We start from the raw sequence: 27,706 nt of genomic DNA on the forward strand, positions 1-27,706 counted from the left end.
TGACTGTTTCTCCTCAGCACTTCTCACTGTCCATACAAGACACTAGAGTATGAGCTCCGCCAAGACAGGAACTTTGATCTCTTATTTCCTCTTCTTTCTCCAGCACACAGACCAGTGTCTGGCACGCAGCAGGTGCCCAATAAATGTAATCTTGTCAGGATGCTCAAGAAAAAAGACCCCAACAATCATAACCCCAGGAAGGAAGGGACTTGTACTCAGTTTGTGTGTGGCTGAGGTGTGTTCTAGATGGCCTGAGTATCTGGTTATTCTTCCCACTGCCGAGAATAGGGACTGGGCCCTCGACAACCAAATCTTGAAAGGCCAAAAAAATCTAGTGCGACATTAATGAAGTAGGAAGTCAACTCTCCTGTTTGCACTTAGGAAAAGGAGGATTTAGGGAAGCTTAACAGAAAGGACATTGCAGCAAGACAGCCCAGCCCCTTCCAGAGTTCAACACCGCTCCTCCAGGATACAGCCTGACCCCTGACCACCACTGTAGCCTAGCACCAGGACTTCTTGCCAAAAGCAGAGAAGACCTACCAACGAGTCCCTTTGTTCCTAATATAGAAGCCAGAATGAGTCTGCTAAATTCAGTCAGATCATGTCAGCTTTTGACTCCAAACCTTCCATGGCTTCTCACCACACCCAAGTAAGGCTTGAATTCTTTCGTTTGTTTTTTGGTACTGGGGATTGAACTTGGGACCTTGTGCTTGCGAGGCAGGCATCAGAACCACTGAGCTAAATCCCCGGCCCTAAGGCTTGAATTCTTAACATGGCCCACAAAGCCCTACAAAATCTGCTCTCTCCCAACTTTACCTCCCACTCCTCCCCTCTTGCACACAGCATCCCAGACTCTCTGGTCTTTGGTGTTTCTTCAACACCAAGCTGGCTCCCGCATCAAGGCCTTTACACTTGCGCTTCCATGACACCTGCTCAGGCAAGTCCTATTAATAGTTTTTTTCTCTAAAATTTACCTTATAAATTAGGCACAGTGGGCCAGGGATTCAGCTCAGTGGTTCCACCACCTGCCTCGCAACCACAAGGTCCTGAGTTCGATCCCCGGTACAAAAGGGAAAAAAAAAAAGATTAGGCTATAAATTAGACACAGTAAGAGGTTAACAATTACTACTAATAAAATAAAGCAATTATTATAATATACTATAATGAAAGTTACATGAATGTGATGTCTCTTGAAAGCCTCAAGACAAATACTAGTATTTTCGCATCGTGGTCAGAAAGCCTGCTGTGGCTTACCTGTCACTATCATCTAGAGTCAGAGGGCTCTGACTGAAGGCAGGGCAGTTGTCTCCTAACCAGGTGTAAGCAGTCTGGAAAGCTTCTTAGATAAAAGAAGAGCCCAAGATTCGCCTGGCCATGTTGTCTGAATATTCCAGAATGTATTATTTTTGCTTTACAAACAGACTATACTTGGCCTGACCCACACATGCTTTCAAGTTACTTGCTCACGTCATTGCGGGTGTATTATTTGCAGTACTGGAATCAAATCCAGGGCCAGGCAAATACTGTACCATTGGGCTATATCCCCAACCCAATTGTGGTTTTAAATCAAGTTTTTTGCTGAGCTGGGGATATCGGTCAGTAGTAGAGTGCTTGCCTAGATGCATGAGGCCCTGGGTTCAATGCCCAGCACCCCCCCCCCCAAGTTTTTTGTTACAAATTTAGATACAAATTTTAGATTACAAGTTCTTGGTAATTTTCTTTGTACAGCCTCTGAAGACAGAACTTCAGGAGGCCTTCAATTGCTATTTAGTAAGTTTCCTGCTAGTGATAGAATACTCAAAACAAAAGCTAAAGTCAAAAGCTAAAGGATATATGTACAAAAGTATGCAAAACATTGATGGAAAAGACCATCTACACAAAGGATAGGCAGTAATGGTGAGCATATAAAGTATAAGGAGAAAGCTGAGACATCAGTGGTACTAAAATCAATTTACTTCAGCATTTACTAGCAGCTCTTAGATTTCAGCAATGGGTCAACTCAGATAAAGGCAGTACATAGACACAGCGCAGACTCCACCTTGGAATCAGAGATCAACCTTGCCAGAGTCATGCCTCTTCACACAAGATCTGAGCTACTCAACCCTGGTTGTACCTGTCTGCCAAGTCTTAGAGTGCAGAGTGCCACTCTTTCCTTCCTTGGTTGGCTTCTCTCTTCTTTCCCCGATTGGCCAGTATCTCAGGACCCCACCAGTCTTCTTTTACCCTCCCTGTGCCTCTGCCACCTGGACACTGAGGGTGACTAGGGCAGTCACATTAAAAAGCTAATATCTGGGCCGGGGATTTAGCTCAGTGGTTCTGGCACCTGCCTCAAAAACACAAGGTCCCGAGTTTGATCCCTGGTACCAAAAAAAAAAAAAAAAGCTAATAACTGCGGCCATACTTGTAAGTCAGGAAGACCAGAGGCAACTGGAGCACACCAGGCAGGCTGAGATAATTTGAAATTAAAAAATGGAGAAGGAATGACTCCAAGTGAATCTTCTCAGCAAACATCAGCAAGAACCACTGTCAATGGAGGGAGGAAGTCATGAAGAGGACTCTGTGAGGGCTGGGGACAGTGTTGACGCCATTCAGCATTAGGGCTATTTCTTCATACGGCTGACTCTTCATATACTAGCATCCCATTCTTCTAGGGTTAAAAAACACACATGTAGGGGCTGGGGATTTAGCTCAGTGGTTCCGCCTCCTGCCTCGAAAGCGGAAGGACCCAAGTTTGATCCCCGGTACCAGAAAAAACAAAAACAAAAAACACAAATGAGGGGGCAAGGATTTAGCTCAGTGGTTCCTGCCTTGCAAGCGCAAGGTCCTGAGTTTGATCCCCGGTACCAAAAAAACTCTACACATGTGGGGAATACATGACACACAAATGACATCAAATTAAAGACAAGGTACACAAGTCTACATTGCCCATTTTTAATATTTTACTTGTGCAGAACTGGACTTTGCATTTAAAGGCACAGAAGGAAGAGAAGGCAGTTCTCAGAGCCTGAAGTCACAAGAAAAAGACACTGGATAACAACCACAGGGGCTGCCCCACTTTAGCTGTAGGAAAATAAACAATGCAATACTAAACTAGATTTTAATTTTTATTATATTTCCATGTGAAGACATCACTCAAATGTCAGCTGAGCAAAAGACTTTACAGCCAGATACCAAAGGTACATAGTTAATCCCACTTTGGAGTAAATCTCCAGAAAGTAAACGTTATCAGTGAAAGGGAGACTTAGGCACAAAATAAGTTCTCATTCAGAAAGTGGACAGATTTGAAGCAGTCAAACATACAGCTTTTAAAAGCAGGAATCTTTCATGACAATTTTTTGAAAGTAAACATCTGCATATCAAGAATTATTAATTTTTAAAAATGGCACCAGCCCCAATAGTACTTATGACTATTGATAAAAATTATAAAAAACCAACTCTTCTGTCCTTGAAAGATAGAAAACTATATTTTTCCTGTAATATTCTAAGAGAATCATTAGTATGTCCCTTATGTCTCCTGAAATGTAATTTCTTTTTTTTCCATATTCTGCCACTTTTAACATTACAAAACCTGTTCAATATGGCAATTTCTGCTAAATGGAAGAATACGCTATTTATTGAATAAAAGAGAATGAATGAAAAAAAGCTAATATACCCCTAATGGGACCATACCTATAAGGTGGAAGGAAAAGCAAAAACTGAGATTTTATTTTTTTAAAAAATCATTGATTAAAAACATCCTACATGTAATTTCTAATTTCAAAGCTCTATTAGAAATTCCTGATCAGTGGGCAGCAAGAGAGGGAAAGAAAAGATTTGAAATTTGGTAGAACAGAGCATACTTCTGACAACTTTATTTAAATAACACCACCCTTACCAAACATTATCTTCCTCATTGAAAACACTGATTGGCCAAGTTACATCACAACAGGATGAAGGTAAAAACAAATTTCAACCTAGCCGTGAGCTCAGTGATTCAGGACTGTCGCCTTGCAGAAAGGATCCGAGGAGGTACATGCACCCCACACACCTTACAAGCAGACCCATATGAGTGAATACATAAAACAAGTTCTCCACTTTCTTAAATAAACTGATGGTAAATCAGATGCCAAAGATAAAACTATGCCTTTAAAAACATCAAGCTTCAAAATTATATCCAGTGTTTTAAGAAACTGATTACTAAAATCATTTTTGAAATGAGATATTAAATGTATTTAAATCTGGGCTTTTCTGTACCTAATTGTTTCTCTTTCTCTTAAAAAAAAAAGTTAAAAAATATCAAGAGCAGAAACATGCTGCCAGGACGGAAATAATCAGAAATATCTTCGGTCACAGACCCTGGGCATCTCAGTCTTGTTTCATATTTTTCAAAGCCTGAAGTCTCTCTAATAGCGGAGGATGAGAATAATGCCACATTGAAAACAGCCAGTCAGAGACAGGGAATCCCAAATTATCTTTGTTTAGTTTGATCAAAGCAGAATATAAGTCTTCAGCCTTTCCAAGTTTCTTGGCAAATGCATCAGCTTGAAACTCAAATCTGCGGCTCAGGACTGTGAGGCAGAAAGAAAGAACCTGGAAAAGGAAAGCAAAGGGCTTTAGTGGGCTCTGCTGTTACTGAAGGGCTCCAAAGCTGCTGACTATTGAGGCCTGTGGGTCAGCATAAGAGAAAGGCAGGTGAATGGGGACTAGGGTGGGGTGATTATTATCAATTGAGCCTTTTGTGCTACAAGCAAACAGACCAGAAACAGATACATAAATACGAATATCATCCTTACTAAAACAGCTGCAGTATTTTTTAGTTGGGCGTGGTGGCACATGCCTTTAATTCTAGCACTCTGGAGGCTGAGGCAAGAGGATCACTGCGAGTTTGAGGAGTAGCTGGGCTACACAGTGAGTTCAAGGCTAGCCTGAACTACAGAGTGAGACCCTGTTTTTGTTTTTTTTTAAATGCAGGGCTTTAAAAAAAAAAATTGTAGTTTTTGAGACTCTGGCATGCACCAAACACTGAGGCAGGCATTTTATATGTTCTCCAGCAATCTCTTACTTCTGCTCTAAGGCTGAGGCAGATAAAGCTCAGAGACATCAGACAGCTTTCGGGAAGCCACACAGCTGGGTGTGCTGCTGCCCTTCTCAGGGACTCCAAAGCCAATGCACAGACTTGCCAGAGTCAGACAGAAGTCCTGGTAATTTGTATGCAGACTTCGGGCTGGGAATGCAGGCTCAGTGGCAGAGTCCACACATCATGTGCAAGGCCCTGGGTTCTCATCACCTACCCATATCTAAAGGAGACTGACAGTCTTCACTGAGACTATTCCAAAAAACTGCCACAGCCCCGATAGCCTCAAAACTCAATTTTCTGACCTATGACAGTATCACCAGAATAAGTACACAATTTATGAAGACTATTATGACATGGAAATTTCCATCTGAAAATATAAATCCTGCCAAGTGTTGTAGCACATGCCTGTAACCCAGCACTCTGGGAGCCTGAAGCAGGAGAATCGTGGGTTCACACCCAGATAGTCCAATTTAGTGATTTACTGAGACTCTATCTCAAAATAAGAAAAAATTATAAAGGACTAGGATGTAGCTTGGTGCAAAAGCCCTGGTTTCCATATCTGGTGGAAGGAAGGAGGGAGGGAAGGAGGGAAGGAAGAAACCAGAAAAGAAGGGAAGGATGGGAGAAAGAGAAAAAGGAGAGAGGGAGGGAAAAAAGGAGGGAGGAGAAAGAAAATATAAGTTCTGAGGGGACAAACTTCTCTATAAACTGAAGTACTTCAGGTACTTGAAATATTTCAACATAAAAAATTTTAGAAAGGTTAAAAAAAAAGCAGCTATTAATATGTCAGTAGCAGAGTTTCAAAATAGTCTGGGAATCCCCTAAATACTTTCTAATTTTGTCTGAAATTTCCTTTCAAATCTTGATATACTTTTTGGAGCAGAATCATTAACTGAGCTGGGCATGATGGCACCCGTTTATGATCCTATGTAGCTGGAAGATGATAGAGTGGTTGGTTACTTCTGTAGCCCTTTTTTATTTTGAGACAGGGTCTTGATAAATTGCCTTGGCTGGCCTTGAACTTGTAATCCTTCTGTTTCAGCATCCTGAGTAGCTGGGATTACAGGCATATACCACTATGCCTGGGTTTAATTTATGCTTTTTTGAGACAGAGCTGCACCACTTAGTTCAGGCTGGCCTCAAACTCTTGATCTTACTGCCTCAGCTTCCTGAATGCTAGGATTATACTGGTAAGCAAGTGCCCCCATACCTGACTTAGATAATTTTTTTTGTTTCTTCCCTTGTTGAGCTGATGATTGTCACTACTATCAGTGTGATTTCCCATGACAGTCTGTTCAGTTTTCTTCTTCTTCTTCTTTATTTGAGACAGGGTCTCACTATGTAGTCTAGGCTAGCTCTGAACTCACTATGTAGCTCAGGCTGGCCTCAAACTTTCAGCAATCCTCCTGCTTCAGCTTCCCGAGTGCTGGATTACAGGCATGCACCACCACACCTGGCCAGTTTTCTTCTTTAACTGCCTTATAGTGGACTGGGAAGTCAGGTAACTGAGCTCATTAAGTAATAGCTGCTAGACTCCAACTGAACAGGCTGGTCTTCTCTAAGTAAAGGTGGGAGTGTTGCTGCTGATTATCCTTGGTGACCTCTGCTTGCATTGCTCAGAGGTGTTTTTCCCCACTCCCCTTATATTCAGTAGTTGAGTTCACTTCCAAAAATACCTAAATAAAGATGAGATATTTGAGCCATTTTAGGCAGGAGGTCATAAAACAATCAGAGGAATACAGTCATACAGCCTCTCTTAATCTGGCCATACTTATACTCCATTATTATTGGTTTTGTCCCCTCACACAAAAGACTTCTGCCCATGCACTGGTGAATACATGGCACAGGGCACCTAGGACGTGGCATCTCAAGGGTTAGTCTCCATTTACTAAATCTCTGAGGTATGTGTAATATCAAGGTTTTCACCGCCTAAGTCTAAAAGTCTAATTCTCTACCCCCCCCCACCCCAACAGCATGCAAGCATTATTTATTTGTGCTTGTATTTTCCTGTTACTTTTTCATTATGGCCTGTCAATCAAGGGACTAAAAGACTATTTCAACTACTTGTTAAGGCTGTATAGCTTTGTTGATTTCTTTTTATACTACCCTAAAGAGCTTAGATTTGCAACAGGCAAAGTGTTACTTGAGATAATTTCAAAGATTATACATTACCTCATTGTAAGGTGAAAAAATAAACTGGAAGATGATCAATAGTCCAATTAGAGTAGGTTGGCTATCATAAAAACCAAATGCAGCAAAAAGCTCCTTTCGACGAATTAATACAGCAAACAAGAAAAAACATAGGAAAGAATTCATCTAGAAAACAGGACATGAAGTTTTAGTTGTTGCTAAGCATTTCATTGTGGGATAAGTAGCACCAAAAAAGCACAACAGGAAATCACAGTGGAATTTTAAGTAAGATATTAGTGTGAACATAGCAAAAATTATTTAGGTAGTTGTATAGTTTCCTTTTTTTCCAAAGGGAAAATAAAATTTCCATAATGTTTAAATATCAATGTTAAATGTTTTCTACAATGGGAGGCTTCAGTTGATCTCTTATAACCGAAGGTCTGATGTAATCAATAGCAATGGGATATTTTCTTTCCAAAGTTAAAGAGCTAGAATGATTCTGGATTTGTTTCATAAGACCACAATCAGACACAAGGCTTCTGACCCAACCATAATGTGAGGCTCCAAAGCAGCAGGTTTCCCTTGAGTCCTCTTTAGGACTACTGGAGATGTATGGAATAGTTAGAAAGATTAAAGAAAAAAACCCCAATCCTTACCAATACACAAGAAAGGGGGAAAAAAATTGAAAGCATTTACCAGACCAGAAACTTCTTCAAGTAAACATGGAGAATGAATACCATTCTTTTTGTTTTGTTTTGTTACCGGGGATCAAATTTGGGACCTTGCATTTGTGAGGCAGACACCGGAACCACTGAGCTAAATCCCTGGACCAAATGCCATTCTTTTAGCAAGTCAGAAACTTGGAGATCACACATAACACAATTAAGTGCAATCCTCCAAGCCATTTACCAAGTTAATCTAGACACTACTCTTAGCACAGGACTGAGAAAGAAAGAAGCTCACCAGGGGTCCAGCCTCTGCGACTCAGCCCCAGTCACACAGTGGGTCCATGTGACAAGCTCCAACAGAAAACTCACAATGAAGATACCCAGATGTATAGTTTGTCTATTTTTATCAAGTAACTTTTTTTTTTTTTTGGTACCGGGGATCGAACTCAGGTCCTTGTGCTTGCTCCGCAGGCAGTGAAACCACTGAGCTAAATCCCCGGCCCTATCAAGTAACTTTTGAAAATAACATTTGGGTTGCTACTGGGCGTTCCTAGCTTGAGACTGAATTGCTGACCATGGGATATCTGAGTTGCTCCTCCTGAGCTTGATGCTATGTGGAACCACCTGGCCAGAAACTGGTATGCCCAGGGCATCCATCACCAAGTGAATGTATACACAAAGGTGTGTAAATGAAGCAAAGCAGAAGGCAGGAGTAAGCTAACAAGCAGGGGTTCCTACTCTAATATGGGGATTCCTGATGCTGTTTTACCCCTCAATCAATCTTTCCTCATGGGGAGTGCCCTAGTCACTCAATTGAGGAAAGGAAAACACTGGAGCCTGTTATACACACAACAATACAACATGCCACCTTGGAAGGCAGTAAGGGAAGCACTCTCAGCCAGGGCAACTTTAAGTAGACTGTCTCACTGTCCACTCAGTGACAGAGACAGGGCCTGAGCTAAGGACATACAGTGATTTACGGACAGATGGATGAGGGCTTTGGAACAAACTAGAGCAGTGACAATAAATCTTTTAGAGCTTTCAATGATAACAGTGAAATTACTTTGAAATGAGAAAAAAATTATTAAAAAGTATGTTAAAGGCTGGGAGTGTAGCTCAGTGGTACAGCGTTTGTTTAGTGCGCCTAAGGGCCTGGGTTTTATACTCAGCTCTGGGGGGGGGGGCGGCAAGCATTTAATATCCAATTTATCCATGCTTGCTCCTTTTGATTGTCACAGCTCTTACATCTGAGCAACTCTGAATGTGGTGACAATGATGCTGAAAACAATAAGCATTCATATAATAGTTACCTCATGCCAGGCACACCTCCAAACTCAGTACAGTATGACTCATTTAATTCTTAGTCCTATGAGGTATCATCATTCAGTGAAGGAAGAATGGCTGAGAGAAGTTAAGGAACTTGCCTGAGGTCACAGAGGGAATTAAGGCAGGGAGCCTCAATGGGAGTCTCTGCAGGAAACCTGGCTATGAAGTTTGTCCATTTTTGTGGTACCTGGGATTGAACCCGGGGATGTTCTATGACTGAGCTACACTCCCAACCCATTAATTTATTTATGTTTTTATGGTACTAAGGATTGAACCCAGGCCCTTCATACTAAGCTATATTCCAAGACTCTTTTTTTTTTTTAAATTTTGAGACAGAGTCTTGTTACATTACCCAGCCTGGGCTTGAACTTGTTATCCTCCTGCCTCAGCCTCCTGAAAAGCTAGGATTACAGGAATGTGCTGCCACCCTGGGCTCAAGTCTGTCTTAACCTCTCCAGTATATGACCTCTTGTGCCTGCCATACTTCTAAATTGACCACAATGCTGTAAAAATAAATAATTGTCACTCCAAACTTACCTGGCTAATAATAATATTTTTGACTGTGTGTCCCAACTTCCAGTGGCCCAGTTCATGGCCTAGTACAGCAAGCACCTCCTCATTTTTACATCCTTGTTTCTTAATCTGAATCAAAGAGTAAAAGGAAATTAAATTATCAACAATCTGCAAAAAGCTTGTACCTTCTAGTTTAATAATATCTCTTCATAGACTTTTGTGCTTAACAAAAGAGTCCCTAAACCACCATTCCACGTGAAACATGGGTTAAGCAATGAAGATACAATCACCCACCAGATAGATATTCCCTGACTTTGCTAAGATTATAGTCTATAGCAGTGGTGGTGAAACTATGCCATGTGTACCACAGTGGGCTGTTTGTTATCACTGAAAGCTCTAAAAGGTTCATCACTGGTCTAGAGTAATTTAGATTCAGGAAAAAAAAGGAAAACATGTAAATTTTTATCAATAATCAAATCAATAAAATCATATGAAGACCGTATTATAAACTCTTTAGAATTTTTTTTTTTTTCAGTACCGGGGATCAAACTCAGGACCTTGTGCTTGCGAGGCAGGCTCGGCACCACTGAGCTAAATCCCTGGCCCTAGAATTTTTTTTTGACAGCTCATACTTTTCTTTATAATGATTTTAAATTACTGACAAACAAAAAAATCTCCAAAAGACATATGCCAATGGCACTGTTTTATTTAAGCAACTGGCCATATTATAAACCCATTAGAAATTTTGTTTTCAAAGGTTGTATTCTGACATAGGGAATTGCTCGTGATATATACAATCAAATTACAATTATACAGAGGTTGGGCCAGGGATTTAGCTGAGTGGTTCCACTGCCTGCCTCACAAACATGAGGTCCCGAGTTTGATCCCTGGTACCGAAAAAAAGAGAAAAAAACCCAATTATACAGATGTGATCAAAATATACCTGAATCTTTAATTTAAAAATTATTACAGTAAAAGATATTGCCATTAATCTCCCTCAAAATACTCCCTGTCACTTCAAACACATTTATCCCATTTGCTTGCCACTTTTCAAAGCAGTTCTGAAGTCCCCTTTCATGAGTGTTTTTACAAGATGTGATTAAAAAATATGGTGAATGCTGGTGCTATGTGCCATCCAACAGAAAAGCAGGCTCAAAAAACACTACAGTGTGTCCTCATCCTTATTCACTGGATCTGACACTGTATGACTTCTGGCTCTTCTCCAAAGTCAACAATGGCCACAAAAGGTAAATATTTTGAATCAATTCAGGATATCATGACAGCCATGACAGTACAACTAAAGTCACCCACGAAAGAGGACTTCCAAAATTGCTTTAGAAAATGGCAAGGATGATGGGATAAGTGTGTTTGAAGGAAAAGGGAGTATTTTTGGGGGGATTAATGGCAATGTGTCTTTTACTGTGATACATTTTAAAAACTTAAACATTCACTGTATTTTTCAATCATAACTTGTACATTTGTTAGAAATGTTTTCAAAGATGTTCTCAAGTGGGAAAAAAACTAACAAAGTGTAACAAAGTATTAATAGTTATTTCTATATGGTTAGACTATAATAATGTAAAACTATTAGATATCTATTTTTCAAATTACAGTGGACTCTCGAGTTACAATCAGCTTGACATATGAACAACTTGGGTTACAACTGGAATTTTAGTTTTAACTTATGAACAAAGTCTTGAGTTATGACCCGAATGCTGGCTGCTTGTGCTTCCAGATGGTCACAGATACAGATTTAACTCTTAAAGAGTTCTGGAAAGAATATTACAACAATCTTTCTTGTGTGGGGTTAATAGAGAAATCCTGGGCCAATGTCTCTCTAAGGACACAGATCTGCCTGTATATAGGAGAGAGACATTGAAGGCTGTGTAGAGGAACCTGAGCCTTCAGTTGACCATCTTGAGTTACAAACAGCCCTGGGCATGTTGGTGTATGTCTGTAATCCCAGCACTTGGGAGGCTGAAGCAGGAGGATCGCCCTGAGTTCAAGGGCAGCCTGAACTACATAGGGAGACTTTGTCTCAAAAAAAAGGGCCGGGGGTTTAGCTCAGTGGCACTGTGCCTGCCTCATAAGCACAAGGTCCTGAGTTCAATCCCCAGTACCAAAAAAAAAAAAATTTAAATCTAATAGGGCTGGGGATTTAGCTCAGTGGTTCTGCCACAAGCACAAGGGAGTTCGATTCCCAGTACCAAAACAAAACCAAAACCAAAAACAAAAACAAACCCCAAAACAAAAATATAAGAAAAATAAAGTTAAAACTAAAAAAGATAAATTAGATAATGGTTTAGAAATTAAGGACACACACATAACTAAAAATCTTACATGAATTTTACCTAAGTAAATTTTTTTAAAGAAAAAGGATGACATCCAGCAAATATTAACCATTAGAAAGATGAGGTAGTGGGGCTGGGGATTTAGCTCAATGGCAACACACCCGCCTTGCAAGCACAAGGTCCTGAGTTTGATCCCTGGTACCAGAAAAAAAAAAAAGCTGTACTAATATTACTAATATTAGCTGTACTAATAAACTCAACTTAAAGGGAAAAAGCATTATTAAAGAATGTTACAGTCAGGCTTGGTGGTACAGCCTATCCCAGCTACTGGGTTTGCTGAGGCAGGAAGACAGCAAGTTTGAGGCCAACATGGGCAACTCAGCAAGATTGTCTCAACACAAAATAAAAAAGGGCTGTAGTGCAGCTCAGCACTAGAACCTTTAAGACAACAAACAAAAGAAAAAAATTGAAACATCAAGAAAATATTAATATAAGTTTGACCTACTAGATATATGTAGTACCTGACAATAATCAATAGAAACTATATCCTAGAAAACGAAGGCTAACAGTTTGGAAATAAAATTCAACTACTCAAAAGGGTGAATTTTTCTAAAAGAAGAAAAAGATGAATACGGAATCAATTTTGTTTTGTACAGCTTAGAAAAATAAGACATACAGCCAGGCGTGGTGGCACACACCTGTAATCCCAACACTCCAGAGGCTGAGGCAAGAAGGTCACCACAAGTTCAAGGGCCAGCCTAGTCTACATAATGAGTTCAAGAGCAGCCTGAACTACATAGCAAGACACTGTCTCAAATAAATAAACAGGAAAAATAGAACAACCTAATGGGAACACAAGATTTACTGGAATCTTGATATTTTATTACTTTTCCTTTCACCATGTTTAAGGAAAATAACCATTTAGAGGGAAGGGAGCAAGGAGGTTCATATGTATAAGAAAGAGGGACATACATATAAATTTGCAAGATAGTGGGCCGGGGATGTAGCTCAGTGGCACACCTCTCCTGCCTTGAAAGCACAAGGTCCTGAGTTCGATCTCCAGTACCACAAAAAAATAAAATAAAATTGCAAGATAGTATTGACAATTACAATCTCTTTTCCTTTTAAATTTTAAAGTTTTGAACAAAGTACATTTGGCAGAGAAAGAAAAGACTCACATAACTAACCTCCTTCCTTAAATGGTTAAGAGACACACAGGTACCTGTACCCTCAGGAAATGGCCATTAAGGAGCAATTAGAGCACCTATTAATAGACATCTACTCTATGAGGAAAATTAAGAGTACAAATGAAGATTTATACACATACCAGGATACTCATGGAAGGAAAATTTTAATAGCAAAAATCTGGAAGCAATCCATATATCCAAAAAGAAGAGAATGAATGATAATTAGAAAGACTAAAAATATATCTACTAAGGTACTCATTGTTTTTCAGGACTGATTTTTGTTTTTGATATTTTCTGACAAGCAAAGCAAAATTATAGCTAATGTGCTTGGTTAAAAATAACAATGACCCCAATGAGAAATGTAATTGTGTTGTATACCTACAATGTACCAATAAAAGAATTTAATACAAAAAAAAAAATAACAATGATAACAGCTTCTACTTACTAATGACCTATATATCAGGCACTATATATCAGACATTTTAGATACGGTTCAATAATCTTCACTACTATAAAGCAGGCATTATTAGCCTTTTTGGAGGAGGGTACTGGGGATTGAACCCATGACCCGTGCACTGAGCTACATCTCCAGCCCTTTTTTAATTTTTAATTTTGAGAAAGGGTCCCTCTAAGGTACCTAAGCTGAGCTCAAACTTACAATCCTCCTGCCTCAGTATCCTGCAGTGCTGGGATCACAGGTGTGTGCCACCATGCCCAGGTTCTTAGCCAAAATATATATACATACCTAGTCCTTAGGCTCCTGTTTTTTTACCAGTCACCTGTTTTTGCAGTATGAATTTGTCAGGCCTGGCCTAAACAAACAGAACAAAGCAAACAGGCTGCTTTCAGCAAACAGCAGCAGCTTCTCAGTAAATAGGCCAAATGAACTCAAAACAAAGTATACAGCCCCCCTGGTGCCAAAAAGTCCAGTAACTGTCTACACACCTGAGCAGGCCACCCTTGGGCATCCAAGTCATAAACATTTTATCCCAGATTCCTTAGCCCCTTCAATACCTACATAAGCCTAATTCTTTCCCCAGTTAGTTGCTAATATCTCTCTCTCCTAGTGTGACCCCATCCACTCAAGGATGAAATATCTCCCAGCTAGCTGCTCTCTCTCTCCCAATGTCAGCCCATCCATTCATGGATGGCTTTTCCCAGCTAGCTGCTAGAATCTCCTGATTTTAGTCCCTGTTAACTGGAATAAACTTTTCTTTCTCTCACAACAAAAAGGCCTGTTTTGACAAGTTGATTCTTTATAACAGGATTATGAGTTCTTTTATAAAATAATCAATCTTAGCTCAGTATAGGTTTTTATCTCTTGGTTTGATGCCTGGGTTTAGACAACATGGGAGTCACAGTCAAAGTTATGCTGATTTAGAACAAAGATAGCTTCATAAGGGTCACTGCACAGAAAGAAAACTTACTGATTCAGTCTTAAACTGAACTGGATTTTCTTTTTCTCCCACTAATTTTACATGAAAGAACAGAAATGAGTACCCTTGTATTTCCTTTATAGCAATTTCTGTTATATAAAATTCATATACTGCCTCATTTGACCTCATAACACCAAGCAAGGCAAGATAAAAAATATTATCAGGGGGCCGGGGATTTAGCTCAGTGGTTTTGCCACCTGCTGCGCAAGCGCAAGGACCCAAGTTCAATACCCAGTACAAAAAAAAAAAAAATTAAAAAAAAAAAAAAAAAAAAATATATATATATATATATATATATAATCAGTATTTTAGAGATGAAGGAAAGGAAGCTGAGAAATGACAATGCCTTGCTGGTAAACAATAGGTAATTAGATGGGTAAAGCCTGCTTCTCTATGGAGTTTGCTTCCTTTCTATTATAGTTAACAGCTGGACTTCCACATAACTAGCACTTGCTGGGAAAATATTTGCTTTCTTATACAAAAGGGTAGCTTTTATACATTTCTTTAAATTGCATTATTCTTTTTTTTTTTTTTTTTTTTTTTGGTACCGGGGATCGAACTCAGGTCCTTGCGCTTGCAGGGCAGGTGGCGTAAATTGCATTATTCTATTTGTCTTCTGAAGGGTAAAATTTCAGAGTAAATTTCCCAGGTATCTCTTAGAATAGCCAGGATAGAGACATTCATCAAAATGTTAATAATAATTACTTACTCCTAAGTAGTAGTTACCCTCTCCTAAGAGGGGAGATTCTAGATAATTTTAGTTTTCTTTTTTTTTTTTTGGTACCGGGGATCGAACTCAGGACCTTGCACTTGTGAGGCAGGTGGCGCCACCACTGAGCTAAATCCCTGGCCCAATTTTCTTCTTTTTTTAAAAAAAATGTTTATTAGTTCATGTTTGTAATACATAATGACTACATTCATCATGGGGAGTTGGTACATGTACATAATACATCAACTGTTTTTATGTCCAAATTTCCTTCTTTAAACTTGTTAAAAATAAAATGCTTGGGCCAGGTGTGGTGATATATGCCTATAATCTCAGCTACATGGGAACCTAAAGCTGGAGAATGGCAAGTTCAAGTTCAGCCTGAGCAACTAAACAAGACTCAGCCTCAAAATAAAACTTTAAAAAGCCAGGGCAGGAGGATCATGAGTTTGAGGCCATCCTGGGCTAAAGTGAGTTTGAAGCCAAAATGATCTACACAGTGAGATCGTGCCCCCAAAAAACAGGACTGGGGATGTAGCTCAGTGGCTAGCATGAGGCCCTGTATTCAATTCATAGTACTTGGGCCAGGGATTTAGCTCAGTGGTGCCACCACCTGCCTCGCAAGTGCAAGGTCCCGAGTTTGATCCCCGGTACCTGACTAGCATGTGTAACCTGGGTTCTATCCCCAACTCTGGGGAAGGGAGAGGGAGCTTCATCTTCTCTAATAATCCAGGCTAAAAACTGTCATTGTATCCCCCACTGCATTGTACATAGTAGGCCATCAGTAGCAGGTGCTAAATAAATCAGATTCTTAAACTTGTCACATTTGTGTACTTTTCACTTATTAATTCCATCCTCTCTCTGCCACCCCACCCCATCCCTCTCTGCTCTGGATCAAACCTAGAACCTCACACATGTTGGAGAAGTACCCTACTATTGAGCTATATCTCCAGCCCTTTATTTTGAGATAGGGCCTTGCTAAGTTGTCCGAGCTGGCCTCAAAATTGTGATTTTCCTGCTTCAGGTCTCTGAGTGGCTGGGATTATAACATACACCACTACACCCAGCCTTAATACCTTTAAGTAAATTTATTTATTTTTTAGTACCAGGCATTGAACTCAGGACCTTGTGCTTGCAAGGCAGGAGTGGCACCATTGGGCCAAATCCCCTGCCCCTTTATCTTGTTTTCGCTGACTTTTTTTTTTTTTTTTTTGGTACCGGGGATTGAATTCAGGTCCTTGCGCTTGCAGGGCATGTAGCGGAACCACTGACCTAAATCCCCAGCCCTTTATCTTGTTTTTGAAACAGGGTTTAAGTATATAGTTCAGGTGGGCCTTGAACTGGCAGTGATCCGCCTGCCTCAGCCTCTGGAATACTGGGATTACAAGCAAGTGCCAGTACACCTGGCATAAATTCACTTTTTAAAGCATTCCAAATAATAATGTATGTGAAATCATGTTTGATATGCTAATTTCATCTTTTTCCTTATGTATGTTAATAGACATGTAACTATTCAAATTTAAAATACTGTCAGGCTACATAAAATCATCTCATCAGTGGTACACACAATGGAAAGCAATACTTTCTACGGAGTGGAAAGTTAATTGTTGTTGAGTCACTCTTGTCATCTCTTAACTTCCCTAACATCAATCACCAAGTACTTTAAAATAATACATCCTTAATAATGATTTTTGCACTTATTCTGACCTCGAATTCTAGTGTAAGCCCTCATTATTTTCTGCTTGAGGCCCTGGAAGTCTCCCTGCCTACAATCTTTGCTCAGTCTTCTGAAAACAAGAACTGCTTTTACCCAAATCGATCTCAACCCTCCAGGCCACTGGAAACAACCACTTTATGTCTTTAGGAAAATGTATTCTACAAACTGGACCTGGCCTACCTTCCTATTCCCATGTGTGCAAATCCATTTTTTTTTGTTGTTTTTTTTTAATTTTTTTTTTGCAAATCCATTTAATCACTAATTTCAGAGCAGGAATTATTTTGTCTCCCTGGCTTTATTCATTCCTTATCTTCATCCCAAAAATCCTATCCCCAAGCCAAACTTCTGCCTAGTTCATACATCTTCTAAGAAACTTATTTGAAATAAAGAGATATACTGTACTACAAAAAAAAAAGAAACCTATTTGACTATTAAATCTGTATCAGTACTTGAATTTCCAAAAGCTACACTATTTCAGGCACTTACCATATTTACTACACTATACCTAAAACATGGGCATTTGCTCATTAGTGTGGGCTACATCTAATGTATCTATCATATAACTTGCATGTAGATGCTAAAATATTTATAGTTAATGAAATAAAGCAACCTCTTCAAGAAGCCAGCATAAGAAATCAAATCCCATTCAACACACTACCAATGACCAGCCAATTATTATGTTGTTTGTTTGTTTGTTTGTTTTTTGGTACTGGGGATCGAACTTGGGTCCTTGTACTTGCGCAGCAGGTAGTGAAACCACTGAATCCCCAGCCCAAGCCAATTATTTTTGTAGTCAAAGAAAACTGTCTTCATAGATATTTTCATTACACTGCTTGAAATTAGTAGATCACTAGCTGATCACTAGCTAATATCTAGGTTTAACTATAATGTAACCCACCCTATATGTGGATGCTAAACTTGCATGAATCTCCAGTGTTATCACTGAATTAGTGAATTACCTTTTTTGGATTGCAGTTCTCCTATCTATAAAAATGACCTTAAAATCTATTTTCAAGCTTTAAATTCTATTATTTTTGTGCAGACCAAAGTGGCTTTTATTCAAATATCCCATCTAGCAGGATAATGCCACTTAAAAATAACCCTGTACAATGCTACCTAATTCCTCCACAGAATTTTGTTTCATATAGATATTTAGAATAGGCTAGGCACTTTACTAGATTATCTTTTGAGTCAAAAGAGATGCTCAAATGATAATCATTATTTTCTGGTACTTAAAATATAGAGTATATTTTACATATTTTATTTAAATCGCACAACCCTAAAAGGTGGGGATCTTTAGCACAGTATTTCCCAACAAGAAGATATCTTGCCCCCTTACCCACACACACTTCATGGACATCTGGTGTTATCTGGAGATAATTATGGTTTTTTGGGGTTTTTTTGGTACCGGGGATCGAACTTGGGACCTTGTGCTTGTGAAGCAGCCACTGGAACCACTGAGCTGAATCTCTGGCCCAACAATTATGGTTTTTATGGGGGGAATCAGAGGAATTGTCACTGGTCTCTAGTGCAGACAGGCCAATGATGCTGCTAAATAGCCTCTTACATACCAGATATCTTCCACAACAAGAAAATTGCCCAGGTTGAGAAACTTTTCCAGCCTCATGTTCCAGCTAAGAAATGAAAGATTTAGCAAGCTTAACTTACTTACTCAGAGCCATACAGATGATAAATGAACAGATCTAAAATCATCTCTGTACGTCAACAAAGCCATCTCCATACCAGCACAGACACAAACATTGGTGATGGCTTCTGCTGAAGTTTGTATTATTTGACATTATTGCCCTCTTTCTTCCAACTGCTCTTGGTACTTTAAATGTCACCAGTAAGCATCAGCAGGCCTCATCCAGGAAAGGATTCAGAAGCAGCGCTCTCAGACTTTCAGGTCAGATTTAAGAACACCTTCTTTGTGCTCCCATGTGCCCAGTATCTAAAGCTTCCCAGCGCAATTCCACATAAGTGGACTTGTGTGACTGTGTTCCCTTTACACTACAAGTTTGTGAAGGTTTGCATCTTTACTTTTGTATTCCTAATGCCAAGCTAAGTATCTCTTCACAGAGGACACATTTCCTAAATACATGTTAAACAAATAAAACTGACTAAATTATATAATATACCAAAGGGCACACAGCTACAAAAAGACAGAACCAGGACTGAAATCCAAGTCTCTCCATTGACAAGGCTGATAATTGCTATCTCACAGAAGCTAAAAATTAGATGTTTATCTTTTCTTTTATCTTGCCTGTGAGAATTCTTTGATCATAAACATATCAGGAATATATACATAGCTTATTATCATATGAATTTACCTATCTTACAAGAACTTCCAATTTTAATATGTACATTCTGTAAAATCTTGCCAGCTAGCTAGTAATCTTTACCAAATACCAGAACTATACTGGAGCCACGTTGTTTTTATTTGGTAGTCTCCCTGAATTAGACAATCACTGCTTAGAAATTGGCGTTACAGGGGGCCAGGGATTTAGCTTAGTGGTGCCACACCTGCCTGGCTCAAGGTCCTGAGTTCAATTCCCAGTACAAGAAAAAAAAAAAAAAGAGAGAAAAAAGAAATTGGCATTATTATGAGTTGTCACAGACACTGTCTAAAAACTAAGACAGGGCTGAGGATTTAGCTCAGTGGTTCTGCCGCTTGCCTCTCAAATTCAAGGTCCCGAGTTCAATCCCCGGCACCAAAAAAAAAAAAACAACCAAAAAAACTAAGACAGAGTCTCTTAGGAAAAGAAGAACTCACTTTAACTTTAGCTTTTATTTCTTCACTGTCCCCTTCTCCATCACTGCGGGGTTCCATGCCAGATTCCTCCTGGATGTCTTTGTTAGGTACTGAGTACTCTTCTAGTAGGGTGTCAAACAAAACTATTCGCTTGTTCTTGAAGAAGCCATAAAAATAAGCATTGCTGTGGGAAGAGCGTTTAGATCCTAAGGAAAAGACAGTTTAAAGCATGGAATATAATTAAAAAGTTTGGGGTCCTTTGGAGAGACTCTTAGAAATTGAACTACTGGGAAGGTCATTAACATTTTGAAATTATTTCATACCTGAAAAGAAATTGTATCAATATAAATCACCACGAACAGTGGAGTGTGTGCTTCCCTGCATTCCTGTCAACAAATACTTAATGATTATCACAGATATTTTACCTATTGCTATAAAGCTATAGGTAAAATAAGCCTAATGACTGTAGAATGATTAAATCATGGTAAAGCTATTAAGTGGAATTTTAAGCAGTCAGAAAAAATTACACTTTCAAAGAATTTTAACAAGATAAAGAACATTAATATATTGCAAAGGATACAAAACTTATGAGGTTCCAGAATTGTTAAGAAAAAAATGTAAATAGAAAAGCATCAACACAAGCTTATGAGGAAATATACCAAAATACTGAAGTGTTTATCACTGGGTTCCAGAATGGATTTTTATTTCCTCTTTTATTTTTCTCTTTTCTAAGGTTTTTTAAAATAGGCATACTTATTTTTATAATTAGAAAAACATTAACCACTTACCAGTCCAATTATTTAAATATAGGATGAGCAAAAATTGCATTTTTTCATTAATTTTTATATGATAATAGGAAATATAAAAATGACAATTTAATCAAATTTATTCAATACAAGAATCGACTGGTTGAAATGACACCTGTCCAAGGAACACTCAGGATAGTCAGTATGTAAACAAATTCACTGCTCGAGTGATAAACTGCTCAGGGTAAACCGTTAAGTGATTAAAGTTATCTTTCTAAAGACTGAAAGAAAACACCTAAATTTTTAACAATGGCTAACAGTAGCTGAACTACGGTTGTTTTTCTTTCCTCCTGTATATATTTCTTTAATTTCCAAATGTCCTTCAATGTGCAGAGTTTAGTTGTTAAGAGCATAGACTTTGGGTTCAAATCTTGGCTTTACCATGTATTAGTTGTTGTTACATTTAGAAAACTCTAAGCTTTAGTTTCCTGTTTATGAAGTGAGGCCAACGTCTACCTGATGAGGTATTCTAAGTAGAGCAATTAGTACATTGCCCAATCCACATAAACTAGTATTATATGCTTAAAAGAAAAATGATGAAAGATTTACTCCTCTTGAGAATATGAACTTTGCTTCTACTCATATTACTAATATTAAGAACTTGGCAATATGTTTAGAATATGTAAAGTTTTGATAAATACAAACTTTTATTGACTGATTGATTCACTGATTGCATTATCATATCAGTTTTTGGCTTGGTTGCTTGGAAATTAAGAGTCAAACATATGGTCCAATTTTGTCAATAAGATAGGACTTTAGGCTTTAGAAAATTGTGTTACCATTCTAAGGTCTCACACTTTTAGTGTATCCATCTTCTCTGATCCCAATTTTTAAATTTATTTGAAAATACTTAGAAGCTTTCTGAAGTTATCTCTGGAAGTAGGCAGACTGTATGCAAATAAATACAATCCATCTTCCACTGATCAAGGCATCTCAAAGTATGGCTCAAGGAATACCTACACCAAAATCACCTGGGGTGCTTGTCAGAAACAAATATAGGAAATACCTACTAAGTCAGAATTTCTAGGAGTGGAGGCCGGGAGCCTGTCTTTTAACAAAGTCTCTAGTGACGCCAGGCGTGGTGGCGCATGCCTATAATCCCAGCACTCGGGAGGCTGAGGCAGGAGGATTGCTGGAAGTTCGAGGCCAGCCTGGGATACAAAGTGAGTTCAGGGCTAGCCTGAACTACAAAGGGAGACCCTGACTAACCCCCTGCCCCCCCCCCCGCCAAAAACCCCCCAAAAACAACTCTCTGGTGAATTCTTAAAAAGTTTAAGAGTCCCTGTGATAGACTGCAAATTTTTTTTTTTTTTTTTTTTTTGGTACCAGGGATTGAACTCAGGACCTTGCGCTTGTGAGGCAGGCACCAGAACCACTGAGCTAAATCCCCAGCCCCTACAAAATTTTTGTATTGCTATGCCTGGCATAGAGTATATCTGCAATAATGTTTGTTTATTGAAGGGGCTAATGATATCACTTGAAAAGTAATGTATTTGAGAACTCTGAAAATCAAAACATTCCATGCAAATATAAGCCACTGACACCTCTGTCTTAATCCTTTGCCTATGATGTCTCACCTTAACCTCTAGGCAACATTTAACATGGGAAACCCCTTCCTCCTGGAAACACTTTCTTCCTGCTTTTTTTTTTTTTTTTCTTGGTACCGGGGATCGAACTCGGGTCCTTACACTTGCGAGGCAGGCGGTGGAACCACTGAGCTAAATCCCTGGCCCTTCTTCCTGCTTTTGAGACATCATTTTCTCCTGGTCTTACTACCTCAATGTTCTCTTCTTCTGCCTCCTTTGCTGGCTGTTCCTCCCTCGCAGACTCTCATCCTGGGCCCTTTCTCCTCTCTAATTCCCTCATCCATGGCCTTAAACTTCATCTGCATGCCAAATAGTTCCACTCTATATTCCTCACCTTGACTCATCCCTAAAACTCCACACTCATATATCCAGTTGCCTGTCTGATATCTCCACATGGATGTCTACAGATGTATTTATTGTTTGTATTCTTATGTACTTTTTTCCTGTCCAACATTGGAATCTCCTTTTGGAGTCTGGAGAATTTCACACCGTGTAAGTTTTGTGAGAGATCACTTCTCTTTGAGAAACCTAAGAAGCCAGGCATTTGCTTCCCCTGCACTCCTGGCAGCTAGCCTCATGGCCTGGCTGGATCAGTCAGATACATCTACTGAGTAGTCAGTAATTACACAAAGAAGCAACACAGTGAAGAACTAATTACAGGTGCTAGTGACAGTAACAAGAGAGGTATGAACCCCTGAATCCACTGTTCTGAGGTGGCAACTTAATGTGTTCCCCAGACTGGTTTGGCAGTATTATTGAGTTCCTAACCTATGTAATGATCCATTTTACAAGGTTGGTAAACTTCCTGGAGATTTTGTAAACTACCACATGTTTCATAAGCAAATTTTCTGCTCAAATGAGCCACTGCTAGTTGTTACTGCTTGCAAACTGTGACTAATAACAATATATTTTTTTAAAATCTTAATATGCAGAACACTTTTCCACAAACTTGCACTTCTCCCATTTTTTCCCTCTCAATAAACTAATCATTTACCCAACTGCTCACATCAAAAATCTAGGCAGTTATCTTTGATGCTCTTTTTGTTATTTCCTGAAATGCAATTTATTATGATTCCATCAACTCTACCTCTAAAACCTATCCCAAATGCAATCACTTCTCTCCAGCAATTACTGCTGTCCTAGCCAAAGAAGCCATTATTTCCTACATGGACTACTGCAATAGCCTCCTGACTGCTCTCTCTTCTTCCACTCTTGCTTCATCACTCCCTATATAGCATCCCAAGATAGTTTAAAAGTACAAGCTACACTGTGTCATTTTCTACTTTCAATGGTTTCTCCTACTGAATTTAAAATCCAAACCCCTTGGCCTGACTTACCCAGGCCTTTATGGTCTGATTCTTGTCTAGGATTTTATCTCATAATACTGTACTGTCCTGCTTTGCTGCAGCCACACTGGGCTTCTTCACAGTTCTCGAAGACACTAAGCTTGAGAAGGTCTTCCCGTGGATCTCGATGTATATGGCTCCTACCTTCAGGTCTGAGCTTAACAGTCATTTGCTCAGATAAGTCTTCTCTGATAGCCCAATCTAAAGCCATCCCATCACACTAGTTTAATTTTCTGCACAGCACCTGCTATCTGATATTTTTTAAGAGTAGGATTCCTGGCGTTTCATTGTAATGTCCCTGTTAATTTATGATTCTATAGTGTGTGCTATCTTATTAGTATCATTTATTCATTCAAAATATTTTTGAGGAGTTACTATGGTTAATAACAAGAAAAAGATGTGTTACAGATGAATAAACTGCTATTTAGCAAAAGTAAGGTTGCCCAAAGACAGATAATTGATGATAGAGCTAGGATTCAAACCCAAGCCTACAGACTTCAAAACCTGACTACAGAAATGCTACCTTCAACCCACTCAAATCCTGATTTTCCATAAAGTCTCAGCTCATTTCATAACCCTCCAGAAAGCCTTCCCTAAGTATTTCCTCTACAATGGAAAACAGCACTGATATATCATCAAGCACATATTTTATCGATTACCTCCATTGACCTCCATTAGCTACTGCTTCATGATACCTGAATATAATTTAAGTGATCAACAATTTAGAGCCCCTTTAGTAAAAGCCCCTCAGAGTCTGTTCTACTGCATTAGTGTGCCACTACTTTAATATTATCCAAAAATACAGTGGTTTCAGAGGCTAAGAAAATATGAAGTGGCTTATTCTTTTACCATTTCCCCCACAGAATCTTAAGCTGTTCTGATTGTGCCTTTAGTTGTCTGTATAGCCTCAGAAACCACTAAATGTCTGTCTGAGACATCTATATTCTTCTAATTGCTATTAATTCACTCTTTTCAGTTGAGACCATCTTTATTCTCCCCTCACTCTGCAACTGCATCTCAGTTTCTTCTCCTTCATCTAATGTAGCTGCTTCTCACTGGTGATATTTATAACAGGTGTCAGCAAACTATGACTTGCCATCACAGTGCTTATTTTTATAGTTGTATTTGGAATAGAGCCATGTTCATGTGTTTATGCATTGTTTGTAGTTTCTTTTGCACTACAACAGCAAAGCTGTATAGCCTTAAATATTTACTATCTAGCTTTTTATAGAAAATATTTGCCAAACTGTAGTTTAGAGAAAGTGCAACTGAAACCCAGAGGGCTGATCGGTCCGAGATCCCATAGCTAGTAAGTTGCAGAGGTAGAATCAAATATATTCATTTGTATAGATTTTAGGTTACAGATTTTCAGTCATTGTACCTTACAAAACAGTCTTTCTCTACATCTTTGTAGGCTTCCTTGAGGCTTTATTAGTCTTATGTAAACTTAACTCTCAAAGGCAGTTATCAGAAAAGCAGAGTATAACTAACCTGAAGTACTTGATGCTACTTACAGTTTTTGATAGTCTACAGTTAAACAGTCCTCCAGAACACTAGATGTTTGTTGGAGGAGACAATGTCAATAGTGTTGGTTTTGTTTTTGTTTTAGACCCTCCAAACTTGTGCTAAATGAAATTTGACTATTCAAGAGTCCATCTCAATTACCTAAAGGAGCCATGCGGGTAACAAAAGTGAATAAATCAGTTTCATATACAAAATAATACAACAGAGTGTGAAAAAGGCTTGGCCAAAGATTAAAAATAATACTGTAAAGTTAATCAAACATAGCTTTAGGCAAGAATAGGATTTGGCATCGGGCCACCAGTTTCTATCCCTGGACTGTATCTCCAATTTCTATAAACCTTAAAAAGCCAAAATATAAAATACTATCCTAACATCTAAATAACAAATTTAAAAAGAAAACAATAAAAACTGACCTGTTATTCCATTAAAAATTTAAGAATAAAGTCTCAAAACAAGCCCCTTGGAATAAAACCTTATCCCCAAATAGCCTTACCTTCAACAACATACACCTTAGTCAAAGGAAAATCAATATTCTTTGCCATTACTTCAATTTCTTGTTTAAGCTTTCCCTCAGGCAGAGGTGTGAATTTGTCAAATAAAGGGGCAATATAATCAGCATAGATTGTGACAAGAACCTGAAAAGTAAATGTTGGAACAACCTATGAATACATTCTTGATGAAAAACTACTCATTATTTCTCAGATTCAATTGTGTTGAAATAACTGCATCCATCCTAAACTTGAAAACACAGAACTTACTTGCTCTGGTATTCCCAGACCCAAATAGTCCCAGACAGTAAGAGCTTAGTATCTGTTTGATAAATTAAGTCAAAGTAAGAGTCTGACAAAACAGTACACCTGTCAATTTTATCTTAGAAAATAAAACTGTACTACTAACAGTGATTAAGATCTCTGGGTGGTAACGGTCCTTTCAATACTGTCTTCCTGGCACTTTATAAGCCAATTATAAATTGTAATTCTGACTTTTAGAGTAATTATAATAGACTTGAAGTCTTTACTATATAAGCATTACAAGAGTTTGACTGTATGTATGTTTCTTTCTTTTTTTTTTTTTTTGGTACTAGGGATCAAACTCAGGACCTTGCACTTGCAAGGCAGGCTCAGGCACCACTGAGCTAAATCCCCAGCCCGATATGTATTTGGGGGGGGGGGGGGTACTGGGGATCAAACCTGGGTCCTTGCAGTTGTGAGGCAGGCAGCATAACCACTGAGCTAAATCCTCAGCCTTGTATGTATGTTTTTATTAGAACTATTAATTGGTTGGTAAAATTACCTGCAATTCATAACTGTATACCCTAGTTGAAACAGCATCCTCTTTCCTCTTACTTCAGTTTTCTGTACAACAGACATTTGTAAATCCAACTAGCACCCATTCCCAAATCTTGATCCCAGGGCTAGGGATTTAGCTCAGTGGTTCTGCTGCTTGCCTTGCAAGCACAAGGACCCGAGTTCGATCCCTAGTACCAAAAAACAAAACAAAACAAAACAAAAAACCAAATCTTGATCCCACCAGTAGGAAGTAGAGCAATGAGTATCAAGTAATTCAGATTAAAATAAATCTCATTATCAGTGTTATTGGACTGATGTTTTGAGGACTGATTGTGTTGGAAGCAGCTTAAAATATGAGAAAGAGAGAAGGAAAAGATGTGAAGGCTAGGAATACAGCTCACGGGTAGTGTTTGCCTCAGATGTGTGAAGCCCTGGTTCAATCCCCAGCATTGAGGAGAAGGAGAAGGAGGAGGAGGAGGAAGAGGAGGAGGAGGAGGAAAAGAAGGAGGAGAAGGAAAAGGAGGACTAGAAGAAGAAAGGAGAAGAAAAGGGGAAGAAGGAAAAGCAAAAGGAGAAGAAAAGGAGAAGAAAAGGAGAAGGGGAAGGAGAAGGGGAAGAAGAGAAAGAGAAAGAGAAGAAGGGAAAAAAGAGGTAGAAGAAGGAGAAAGAGAAGGAAAGAAGAGAAGGAGACAGAAAATGTGAAGGAGGAAAAAGGAGGAGAAAAGATTGAAAAGAAGAGGGAGAAGAGAGAGGAAGAGAGGAGGTGGCAATGGGGAAGAAAAGGAAATAAAAGGCTAAAGAATAGGTAAAAGAGGGCTGGGGATTTAGCTCAGTGGTGCCACTGCCTGCCTCGCAAGCTCAAGGTCCTGAGTTCGATCCCTGGTACCAAAAACAAAACAAAACAAAGAATAGGTAAAAGAAGGAAGGAAACAGAAAAGGGATAAGAAAGGAGGAAAAGGAGAAGGGAAGGCAGAGGAGAGCAAAAACAAGCCAGTTAAGTGTATGCTTTCTTTTTCTTGTCGCTCTTAAATCTCTATTCAAAACATTCATGCTTTTTAATGTACTGGAGGTCATTTAAGAGTCATAAAATTATCACATTCAGTTATCCATTTGGTGGCAACACATAAATATACAGCCTGAAAACACCTAGCAACTGGATCATTAAAAGTGACCAACAACTATTTTCTACACTCTATAAAAGTTAGCATCAAGAGAGGAAAATTTATGAGTCAGTCGGTTCTCTTGTATCTATACCCAAAAGCAGAAACCAAGAGGAAAATTTACGAGTACATCTTTACAGTTCATCCTCTTCTTAAGAGTTGTTTACATACTAATGAGGATTAAATCACAGTAATCAAGAAACCTTTGTAAAA

General features: G+C 38.9%; 1 protein-coding gene across 8 annotated transcripts in view; it reads right to left on the reverse strand.

Annotated features, from left to right (window-relative positions):
• Nucleotides 1-3,091: 3,091 nt before the first annotated feature.
• Nucleotides 3,092-27,706, reverse strand: part of Zmpste24 (zinc metallopeptidase STE24) — a 53,761-nt gene continuing 29,146 nt past the window's right edge. For all 8 annotated transcript variants that reach the window (XM_087215223.1, XM_021263408.2, XM_087215221.1 and 5 more), the window contains 5 exons: nucleotides 25,538-25,679; nucleotides 19,804-19,988; nucleotides 9,718-9,822; nucleotides 7,229-7,372; nucleotides 3,092-4,569 (listed from right to left, as the gene is read on the reverse strand). In XM_087215223.1, coding sequence (XP_087071349.1) covers nucleotides 4,345-4,569; nucleotides 7,229-7,372; nucleotides 9,718-9,822; nucleotides 19,804-19,988; nucleotides 25,538-25,679 — 801 coding nt within the window. In that variant the 3' untranslated portion in view covers nucleotides 3,092-4,344. The remainder of the gene's footprint in view (nucleotides 4,570-7,228; nucleotides 7,373-9,717; nucleotides 9,823-19,803; nucleotides 19,989-25,537; nucleotides 25,680-27,706) is intronic.

The sequence above is a fragment of the Heterocephalus glaber genome, unplaced genomic scaffold (assembly GCF_053883595.1).
Source record: "Heterocephalus glaber isolate CG9 unplaced genomic scaffold, H.glaber_assembly_v1.0 deba00001452, whole genome shotgun sequence".
Taxonomy (NCBI): Eukaryota; Metazoa; Chordata; class Mammalia; order Rodentia; family Bathyergidae; genus Heterocephalus; species Heterocephalus glaber.